Raw genomic sequence first — 11,277 nt, forward strand, 5'->3', positions numbered from 1 at the left:
GTATGTCAAGTGTGTGTGTTGACCATGGCCCAGAGCCCACAGTACGCACAACACACACTCCTGTGGTCTCCAGCAGTGAAAAGCTATTGTGTGTGTGTCGACCTCGGGACACCTATTTTTACGGCCTGCAGTGGAACAGCCTTGGGCCCACCATCAGGTCCTTCCCTCTGCCTGCTCCAGGATCCCCTGTCTTCATTCATCTGCTGGAAACGGGCTGTTTGAAGGTCTCTCCCCCTCCTCTCCGCCTCCCACCCAGCCCCCCCCCCCCCCCTCGCCCCGAGACCTCATCTCCTGTTACACACTGGAACATACAGCTTGTGTAATTAGTGTGCGGTTTCTGTATAGCTTTTGAATAGAGCAATAAAGCAGTATTTTATTGCAAGAAGATAAAATAAGGGTTTGGTGCCTTTCAGAAGATTTTTTTTTTTAACGTTTCTGAAAAGGGCACAGCTTGTCTCAAGATACGGCTTTTTATGACAGAACAATCGCTCTGGACTAATAGCCTGTTATTGGTTCAGTGTTGCTGTGGCCATGTTACAGCCTTCTGTGATCTCAGCCTGACTGTATCAGAGTGACCAACTCTCTGGTCTGGATCCTGACAGGGACTACAAGACCCAGCAGCCCTTCCTTTCAACCCACTCCTTCCTCATAGGAAGATGGACTACAGTCCAAAGATGACTCATTGTAACTATAGGTGCTCTCCAGGTGCGCCCTCTCTGTAACTCTCATAGTCCTGAATCTATGCTGTAAGGATTGAACATTACTGTGTGGGCTAAAAGGCTTAGACTTGATGATGCTGAAGTGTGTGAATGTCTGTGTGTTGCGTGTTATTCCCTATAATATTATGCAACATCCCAGTGTGGGTTATTGTGTGGGTGTTGCACTAGCAACTGTTACTGCCTCTACAAGGCTGGCTGCCATGGTGCCATGTAACCAACCCCTGGCGCTTTCTCTCTCACACACACACACACACACCATCTGCAGCACACACCCCTATATGCCTATGCGCGGCGACTGCAGAGGTCAACTGCCTTATACGTGACTACACTAGCTGTATGTAGGTGAAGTTGCGTTATCTTTGATGTTTGTCTTAAAGTTGTGTGTGTGTGTGTGTGAAGGCTGAAAGGGGACACACCCGTGCAGTGTGGAGACTACGATGGACTACTAGAGCTGGCGACAGTGTGTTCCATGTGCAACGACGTCTCACTGAGACTACAACGAGGTCTTTACACAAACACATATTCTTACATGAACTCGACATGGGTGGTGTGGGGAACAGCACCACATTCACTTGCCTGTCGTCTAGACCACATATCCTCATCATCATGTGGGGCGGGAGAGGTGCGATACACACTCCAGTTTGTGGTTACCATGCAAATGAGTTTGTGGTTGCTATGCAAAGCCATCTCATCCCACAGTTTTGTTCAAGCAAGAGAGGCTTACAAATGTACTGTGTACACATCATAAATACATGCGATGGACACGGAAACACGCACGCACACACACACTCTCCACCCACTCACTCCACACAGAGCTGGCTCTGCTAATAGCAGATGATCTCATGCAACTCTAATGTGTGATCTTGTTTGTCTGACTTCGATTGCTTCTCTCAAGCCCTTTTGTTATCCCCACGGTATCATGGTAACCATACAGAGCCGTGAGAGAAAGGGAGAACGCGCACATATAGATTTAGACATCGCTTACAATATGCGTCTTAAAGTATGCTCCAGTACTCTAAACCAAATCACGTCCAAACGAAATCCAACTTTCTCGTCTCGCCTCTCTCGATTATGAGCTATGTCACAAAAGGGCTTTGCGGTTGTCCACAGATCAGCACCAACTCCAAAGACAATCGTTCCTAAGTCAATTACAGCTTGTAACCTTTCGCCTGGCCACCTGAATGAAGCGTCTGATGGTCTAACCGGAGATGAAGTGTGAGGGGGGGTTGCGGAGGTGTGGAGTCGTCGGAGCAGCTGTGGGCAGCCTGCCTGGCCTGGGTTGACCCCTCAAGAGTTAGGCAGCCTAAGTTCACCTTCCAGGACTCGCCCCCGCATGCGTACTAATGGTGATGTTGTCCACCTCTTCCTGTGTGTCCCTTCCCGGTCTGCCAGGCCAAGGGGGTGTACGAGAAGGTGGGCGAGTCCACGGAGACGGCCCTCACCACCCTGGTGGAGAAGATGAACGTCTTCAAGAGCGACCTGTCAGGACTCAGCAAGGTGGAGCGTGCCGGGTCCTGCAACTCTGTAAGTTGTGTGTGTGTGTGTGTGTGTGTGTGTGTGTGTGTCTTCTAACGTTCAAACACATGGGGGGCCATCCTGAACACGACATGGGCTCCATAGCAGCTTGGCTCTTCTCAATGAGTTTCTTGGGTACCCAGGGGCAGAGGGGGGGTTTTGTGAATGAAGGATCTGATTAAAGGCATAATGGCTACTGTCCGCAGGCTTGATTGCTTCAGTGTAGCAGGCTACAGCTCTGGCCCAGCCAAGAGCTCCTCGTGAGATCTGCTACTGAGCTGCCTCCTGTCTGAGCCGGCTGACCAGTGGAGCCTCAGTCTGGGAGACAGGTCTGGGAGACAGGTCTGAGAGACAGGTCTGAGAGACAGGTCTGGGAGACAGGTCTGAGAGACAGGTCTGGGAGACAGGTCTCTGAAGAGCCCGTGGTCATCCCGTCTTGTGGAGTGTGTGATTGGACCGGTCGACGGGCGTGGGAGTGGAGCTCCCAGTGCAGATGTGAATGACCGCCGATCCTAGTTTTCCACTGAACTCCAGATAAAGGTTCACTCGAATCCCCACGGCCTCGCCGCGAGGAAGAGCGGAGGAGGCCGTCTGTGACACAAGCCCTCGACGGCTAGAGATAATATTTAGACAAGCCCGGGGAGTTTATGAAGAGGCCTGCTAGACTTTTCCAGTCCCCTGTCAGGCCTTCCTTCCTTCCAGGGATGTCCTCTCTAATGCACTCCACGTTGAGGGGATCCCTGTGGCGGAGAGAGCTACGGGCACGCTTCGCTTCTTCCCCCCGCCGCGGCACGCCGTGTCCTCCCGGCGTGGAAGGGCGGAGCGAGGCTCCGTCTGGGCGCTGGTCTGGTCACGTCCGTCGTCTGGGCTGGGGGGGGGGGGGGGGGGGGGAGGGGTGGGGGGGGGCTGGTGTTTACCTCGCCCGTTTTTTGGGGGGGGAACATGGATGGCAGGCCTGGGGACTGGAGCCGGAGCGCCATCTACTGGTGTACCAGGACAATGCACGAGTGAAGGGAGATCTAATAATGATTTTTATCAGCGAAATATTTTATATTTCATCTATATTTCAATCGGAAGATCAGGCAGAATAGAGGGGCTTCTCTTCTAACTCAGCCAGCTTGTCTAGTCGCTTGTGGCAGCACTTTGGCTTCCATGAGAGCAACTGTCCCTTGCCAAAGTATCCCTTTGCCACCTGTTTGGCACAGAAGTTGTTTACAAGGTGGATGGCTGTCTGGCAAGGACGGTGTTAGCTGCTGCCTGTAGCTGGCAGTGCCAATAGACAGACAGACAGACAGGTAGGCAGACAGGCTGCTGGGGAGTGTCTGTTAGACAAAGCACTGTAGAGCCCCCATCCATCCAGCCGCCTAGCCTCTCAGGACCCCATCTGGCACTCTCGGCTGCCCTCATACAAGCCTGTCTCCAAGCAGCCCTGGAGACAGGAGCACTTAACGTTCTCTGCTTTTCTGTCTCCCCTGTATGTCATTTATCTCTCTCTAACCCCTGTCTCTCTGCCCTCTCTCTGTCTGTACCTCCCTCTCCTTCTCTCCCCATCCTCCTCTCCCTCTCCTTCTCTCCCCCTCCTCCTCTCCCTCTCCTTCTCTCTCCTTGTCTCTCCCCAGACCATCAGGCAGCTGATGAAAAAGGAGTTCACTCTGGAATTCTCCCGCGACCGCAAGTCCATGTCTGTGTACTGCACCCCCAACAAGCCTGGCTCCCAGAGCAAGATGTTCATCAAGGTGAACACGCGGCACCGCGTCAGACAACGTCCGAAAGAGAGGGGGAAAGGTATATCCTCTCGTCATTCACCTTCGACCGTTGACCCCCCCCCCTCCTACCTCTCCACCCCCCCCCCCCCCCCCCCCCCCCCTCACCCAGGGAGCCCCAGAGAGTGTGATGGAGCGGTGCCAGTACCTGCGTGTGGGCACAGGGAAGGTGGCGCTGACCGCGCCCCTGAGGGAGCAGCTGAGCGCTCGGATCAGGGACTGGGGCACGGGCCGCGACACGCTGCGTTGCCTGGCGCTGGCCACCAGGGACTCCCCACCCCGCCAGGCGGACATGGACCTGGAGAACTCCACCAAGTTCGCTGAGTACGAGGTACGAGACCCCCCCCCCCCCCCCCCAGAGAGGAGGCCGGTCTCAAATATGTCGTTTTGTTTCTGCTGCATGGTTTTCCTCTCGCTCACCCTCTGCCTTTCTCTCTCCTCCTCTCTCTCTCCCACTCCTTTCTTCTCTCTCCTCCTCTCTTTATTTCTCGCTACCCTCTATATTTCCCGCCTCGCCCTCCAGACTGGCCTGACGTTCGTGGGCTGTGTGGGCATGCTGGACCCGCCCAGGAAGGAGGTGATTGGGGCGATTCAGCTGTGCAGCGAGGCGGGCATCCGCGTCATCATGATCACCGGGGACAACAAGGGCACGGCCGTGGCCATCTGCCGGCGCATCGGCATCTTCGACGAGGACGAGGACGTGACGGGGAAGGCCTACACGGGCCGCGAGTTCGACGACCTGCCGCCCGAGGACCAGAGAGACGCCGTGAAGCGCGCCCGCTGCTTCGCCCGCGTGGAGCCCGCCCACAAGTCCAAGATAGTGGGCTACCTGCAGTCCTTCGACGAGATCACGGCCATGGTGAGCAGAGGGTTAAGCGGGTGCCTCTCGCCTACTATAAACCCCGCCCCCCCCCACGGCCTCACCCCCCTCATCCCCTCTCCTCCCTGCTTCATCCCAGACTGATTTATTGTGACTCTGAGTTTGTACCCGTGGTGACTTACGGGCTGAATGAGGCTATTCCCTCAGAAGTAGCTTTCAGAGCTGTCAACTGGGGCCCCGCTTCACTTCCTCCTGTCTGACAGACTGATGAGGGGGGGGGGGGGGACGCTAGGAGCAGAATGATGTGTGAAAGTGAAGTCTCTGTCTAGTTTGAACCTGATATCGCACTCAGAAACAGTTAGACTGCGGGCTGGAATCCTCGTCAATTTCATTACAGCTGGACTCAAATAAGGGTCTTGGAAACAATGTAGTATTTATGCAGTAAATCTGCTCACGTGAGAGGCTGACTGCTATCATTAGATTTGATGGACGATCTTCTCTTAGATAAGCCACAGCCTCACGATGCTCTCTCCATCCCCTCCTCTCCTCCTCTCCCCCCCACTCCAGACTGGTGATGGCGTGAACGATGCGCCCGCCCTGAAGAAGGCCGAGATCGGCATCGCCATGGGCTCGGGCACGGCCGTGGCCAAGTCTGCCTCTGAGATGGTTCTGTCCGACGACAACTTCTCCACCATCGTGGCGGCGGTGGAGGAAGGCAGGGCCATCTACAACAACATGAAGCAGTTCATCAGATACCTCATCTCCTCCAACGTGGGAGAGGTGGTCTGGTGAGGAGACGGACACACACACACACACACACACACACACACACACACACACACACAGGCACAGTGGCTAGCATTTCCTCATGGATCCTCACGTGTCTGTCCATCAACAGCATCTTCCTGACGGCCATCTTGGGTCTGCCGGAGGCTCTGATCCCAGTCCAGCTGCTGTGGGTCAACCTGGTGACGGACGGCCTCCCCGCCACGGCCCTGGGCTTCAACCCCCCCGACCTGGACATCATGGACAAGCCCCCCCGCAACCCCAAGGAGCCCCTCATCTCTGGCTGGCTCTTCTTCAGATACCTGGCCATCGGAGGTGAGGCAGTCTGCTCCAGGGACCAGATGACCAGATCTAAATGATTAACCTTTCCTTTGGACATTCACATTTAGATAGTCTTCACTAGCTAGGCTTACCTATTCCTTGTTAAAGCAGAAACCCATGGTTGCGTGGCTGTGTTCCTGTCTAGGGTATGTTGGCCTGGGCACCGTGGGTGCTGCCACCTGGTGGTACCTGTTTGACGACGCAGGCCCTCATGTGTCCTTCTATCAGCTGGTGAGTAGAGGACACCACCAAGACTGCGTTCTCAATCCCAAAATCTCTTTCTTTTTTTATCTTATCTTTCTTTTTTATCTTTTATCTCTCCATTTTCTGTGTGACGATAAAAAACAAACGGTAATCCAATCCTCCAGTGTTTGTTTTCGATATTCGACTTCTCAGGGGGGGGGGATCAGCTCATGTGATGAGTTACTGTCGTTGCCCATCGGCTGTTGACCCCTGACCTCCCATAAATAGACACAGACAGATCTAGAGACGGGCAGTGAGGGAGGCCGTAGCGTGACAGGAGAGAGGACGAGGTCAGAGAGCGATGGACCGCGTCCAAGCCTCTCCAGCTGCTCCTCCTCCTGCACTCCGTCGAACCAGGTCACACAGGGCCGTGGGGACTCCCTGTGGCCACACACACACACACACACACATGTGCACACACGTGCACACACACGCCTGCACAATGGTCACTCTCTGGTCATCAACCTGATCCGCCAGGCTCCTCTAGATCAGTTAATGAGCTCTGTGACTGTCAGGTAAACAGCGGTCCGTTCGTTTTAATGGATTTGGACGGAATCCAAAATGAATCAAGCTGAACGTCACTGTTCCTTCCTGTCTGCTGCTGTCATTATCTTTCCCTGAGCTCTACTGCTGTCCTATCTCCTCTCTCCTCTCGAATGACCCACTATGAGGCCTGCTGTCTCTCCCCCCCCCCCCCCCCTCCTATCTCCTCCTGGCCCAGACGGCTCCATTGTGAGGCCTACTGACTTCCCTTCTCTCTCCCCTCTCTCCTCCCTCACAGAGACACTTCATGCAGTGCACAGAGGAAAACCCCATGTTCCAGGGGATCGACTGCGAGGTGTTTGAGTCTCGCTACCCCACCACCATGGCCCTGTCTGTGCTGGTCACCATAGAGATGTTCAATGCTCTCAACAGGTAGGCTGCCAACACTGATTAGCTCAAATACGCGACTGTGTTCTTTCATTGGACGGCTCCACTACGTAAATAGACACTTGCTCAAATCCCCTGTTGGCACTGGGTGCGGCTTCCCCCACCGAATTAATCAATTAGTATAAAACTCCTCTCCTGTCTCCAGTGTGTCTGTTATCGCTGGGTAGTAATGCAGTCAGATCCGGACATGTCTTTCTGTTATTTGGGGGAAAAGAGAGGAAAGAGGAGGAGGGAGGGGAACTGCCCTCCGGTCTTCCCTCATGGAGCAAACCTGTCACTGGAGCGCCACAGAGAGCAGCTGGGTCTCATGACTAGGGAGCACCACCAGAAAGGGAGTTTGAGGGAGCAGAGCTCGTTTGGCAGATGAACAAGCGGCAAGTGGGTTTTATCTCAAGCCAAGCCAGACAGTATTTACATTTGCTGAGGAAGCTCATTGTTTGGATTTAATTCGAGCTTTACTAATCTCTGAATGTGGATGTATCCTAACATAATCTGGTTACTGACTGAGGGAGCTTCTTTCTTGACGTAGTAACTTTCTCTTAATTTTATTTAGCTAGCTTTATTTACAGCCTTATTCAGCTTTCAATCATCAGTGTTTTGTCAGCGCTATACACTAAATCATCAGCAGTTTTTGTCTGCTGTTAGTTCTGTGTTAGTGCTACTGTACATGTTGACCTTTCCCCTCCCCAGTCTGTCTGAGAACCAGTCCCTGATCCGCATGCCTCCCTGGGTAAACATCTGGCTTCTGGGAGCCATCGTCCTCTCCCTCTCCCTCCACTTTCTCATCCTCCACGTGGAGCCGCTTCCTGTGAGTACGGTTCTCTCCTCTATCTCTCTCTCGGTCTCTCTTATAAACTTACTCACTCTCTCTGTCTCTGTCTCTCGCCCCTCTGCAGCTCATCTTCCAGGTGACTCCTCTTCACTTCTCCCAGTGGATGGTGGTGCTGAAGATCTCCATTCCAGTCATCCTGCTGGATGAGGCCCTCAAGTACATCTCCAGGAACCACTTAGAAGGTAGGAGGAGAGCCTCACGGTTCAGAACAGCAGTTTCTCAGGGTTCACATTCTCAGGGTAACTAACTTCAATTAGTGACTAATTCCGGAAGACCTCCCACTGATCTGTCTTTATCCCTCTCTTTCCTTTCTTTTTTCTGCATTCCTTGTGTAGCCTAAACACTCTCTCCTCTTGCCTTTTATGAAAAGGTACTATTTATTCCTCCCTTTTCCACCTTTTAAGTTTCATGCACTGGTCCAAAGAACTAGTTTGTCATGTTTACTGACCAAATGTCACCTTTGGACCCTAGTTTGTCATGTTTACTGACCAAATCTCACCTTTGAACCCCGACAGGTGAAGAGGAGAAGAAGTACAGGAAGAGACGGCAGCTGAACTAAGAAGACTCCTCCCCCACCCGCCGCCACGCCGCATCACATCCTCCCCCGCCCACCCGCCACCACGCCGCATCACACAGACACAAATGCCTCTCCTCCTTTTTTAAGATAGAACCCTCTCTGCCTCCACCAATCCCGACTCCTGCATGTCCGACAACCACTAGAGACGAACAGGGCATGAAACAAACGAGTGTGTTGGTGCGTATGCCAGAGCATGTAGTGTTTGTGTGTGTGTGTGTGCGTGCGTGTGTGTGTGTGTGAGCGCATGCGTGTTGGGTGAACGAGTGAGACGGCGAGCGTGTGTCTGTGTGTGCGTGACAGGGCGAATGCAGCCTGACACAACTGCGAAACACACCGAATTCTTGTTGCTTTTTTTTTTTTCTCTCGCTCATTTGCTTTTTACTCTGTACAGTACGTAGTGGTGCAATAACTGGGGTGGAAGAGAGAGAGAGAGAGAGAGAGAGAGAGAGACAGACAGACAGAGAGAGAGAGAGAACAGTGAGGAGAAGGGTGAGAAGGGGAGGTTGAGAAGACTGGCTGTGAGAGTGAGGGAAGGGTGGAGGGAGGGAGAGGGACACACCCTGGAGAAGACCAGAGAGTCTGGCATCTCCCCTGCCACGAGGAGGGCTGTGGGGATCTGGAAACTTCTGTCATCCCAGCACAACGCGCCGTGTCTCCACCGAGAGCACTTTCTGGATCTTTCTTCTTGGGTTTCTTCTTTTCCTCCCTTCTCTCTGCCTGCTGTTTGTTCCGCTGATACGTTTGGCATTCCCTCCTCCTCTCTCTATCCCTCTCTCTTTATCTCCTCCTCCCTCCCTTTCCCTCCCTCCCTCTCCCTCTCTCTCCCTTCCTCCCGAGGAGGTAGCTGTGGTTCTGGGCTCTGACTCATAGTACCCTGGAGGCTGTGTGGAGGAGTCTCTCCTCCTGAATGTGTGAATAGCTCAATGCTGCTTGGCTGCTTTCTATAGCTCTTATCGAGGAGTCAGAGGGAACAGCTCACAGAGAACCAAACCAAATTGTAAACAAGTGCACAACCCCCCCCCCCCCCCTAGTTATTATTTAACATCAGCACACTCTAATCAATATCAATGATCAATATGTAGTGCTCCAAATATGTTGCATTTACCTCTTGGGACAGTGGTCACATATGAATGTATTTTTTTTTTTAATCAGGCATTTACTCCCTTAGATCGTCTCGTCTCTTGAATCCTGAGGCTTCACTTCTCTTTGCGACAGTTAAAACCGTAGGACGAGTTCATCTCCCGCTCTCTTGGACGACGTTGTTCGTGTTGAGTGTCGGCCGTCCCAGCCCCGGTCTGTGAGCTGCTCTCTCCTCCCCCTGCTACCGCCAGTGCTTTAGCCTTTAGCTCCAGGTTCACGTGGGTGTTGTTTTTAAAAGACTAATAATAATGTATTTGACTGAATGAACCCCGGAGGTTTGGCTTGTTTCTTTAGCTCTTGTCTGTAGGGTTGCTGTGGACCTGCGATGGGTTGGCTCCGGGGGAGCACGTTCCGGTGTCTCGTCCTAAAGCCCTCTGCCACCAGGCCTAGGCCGGAGACAGCCAGTCAGACAGCACACAACACCAGATATGAAAACTCTAGGCTTACATCCTGAAGAGATGATCAAAAGTAATATATTGAGTCTGATACTAAGCAACAAGCTGTCTCTTGTTGTCTTGTACAACTCAACTTGATTTGGAGAAAAATATTTGGAAACCAGGATGCTGTGTCACTGGGCAGGGTGGAAGTTTAGTCCAGGCCTGAAGTGGCATTGGGCTCAAAGGCCCCTTTTTTGCCTCTCAACCTATCTCAGCTCTAGTCCATGGTGGCAACCAAGCATGCTAGCACTCAGGCCCCTGGGCAGGCAGGCAGTGTAGGTTTGTACCGCCTTGTTACTTACTACTGAATCCTTGAACTCTGTACAGAAAAGGAGAAGATTGCATGGAACCTTGTTACTGTAATTAACAGCCTAAACAGTATGTAATATTTAATTTTTTTTGATAACTCGCGTCAACAAAACCTACTTACCAACAGCCAGAGAGCTGCAAGAAACCATTTAATTTTTTTCTTTGAGCACATGACATCTAAGGATCTTTTTTTTTTGTTTTAGTTTTTTTTTGTAGACTAGTCAAGTTGTTTATTCATTGTCAATGTTTGTTTTTACGGTTGTTGTTATCTGTGTCTTTTACTTTAGGGAAAGAATATAATGTGTAAAATAAATAAAAATTAAGGTTATGGTAATGAGTAATAAAGATAATTTCAGTGAAAGTAATCTGGTTTCAGAATGTGTGTCTGGTTTGCACAGAGCAATGACCAGTGATGAATCCTGGTTAATGAAGTCTTATGCGTGTATATTGAAGGGCTTGGTGTGGCTGCAGGCTCCCCTGACCCCCAGTCTGCTGCTCTAGTCAGAAAGCCAGTCTAGTTTCCTGGATTCGTCTGCTGAAGTAACCACCTATGTGTTTGTCATCAGTGAGGGAGGGATCAATCCTGAGATCCACTGTTGTCATTGGACCACTCTCTCCTGTTTTGCCTGAGCAAACACACGTGGGTCTCTGGAGCCTGAATCCACCCAATCAGATACAACGGATACTCTGTATTGCCTTGATGAAATTAATTGTGGACACATGATTTTATATATGAAAAAGACATGGAATAAAGATTATTTATCTTGTTATTTACTCATAGTTTGTGCTTTCATTTTTTTCTTTTTGAAGAATAGAACTTTAGACAGTTGCAAATTGCCTGAGTTGAAAAGTGTATTGTTTATCATTTGCCAGTAGATGGCGATA

General features: G+C 51.7%; 1 protein-coding gene across 1 annotated transcript in view; it reads left to right on the top strand.

Moving 5' to 3' along the window:
- The window catches only part of atp2a3 (ATPase sarcoplasmic/endoplasmic reticulum Ca2+ transporting 3), a 33,867-nt gene extending 22,701 nt beyond the window's left edge, over positions 1 to 11,166 (top strand). Inside the window, 11 exon segments of the mRNA XM_067257715.1 lie at positions 2,112 to 2,243; positions 3,854 to 3,970; positions 4,110 to 4,328; positions 4,521 to 4,856; positions 5,385 to 5,605; positions 5,716 to 5,918; positions 6,070 to 6,155; positions 6,949 to 7,082; positions 7,788 to 7,905; positions 7,994 to 8,111; positions 8,445 to 11,166. Of these exon segments, the coding sequence (XP_067113816.1) occupies positions 2,112 to 2,243; positions 3,854 to 3,970; positions 4,110 to 4,328; positions 4,521 to 4,856; positions 5,385 to 5,605; positions 5,716 to 5,918; positions 6,070 to 6,155; positions 6,949 to 7,082; positions 7,788 to 7,905; positions 7,994 to 8,111; positions 8,445 to 8,488 (1,728 nt within the window). The 3' untranslated portion in view covers positions 8,489 to 11,166.
- Positions 11,167 to 11,277: the final 111 nt, after the last annotated feature.

The sequence above is a fragment of the Osmerus mordax genome, chromosome 19 (assembly GCF_038355195.1).
Source record: "Osmerus mordax isolate fOsmMor3 chromosome 19, fOsmMor3.pri, whole genome shotgun sequence".
Classification (NCBI taxonomy): Eukaryota; Metazoa; Chordata; class Actinopteri; order Osmeriformes; family Osmeridae; genus Osmerus; species Osmerus mordax.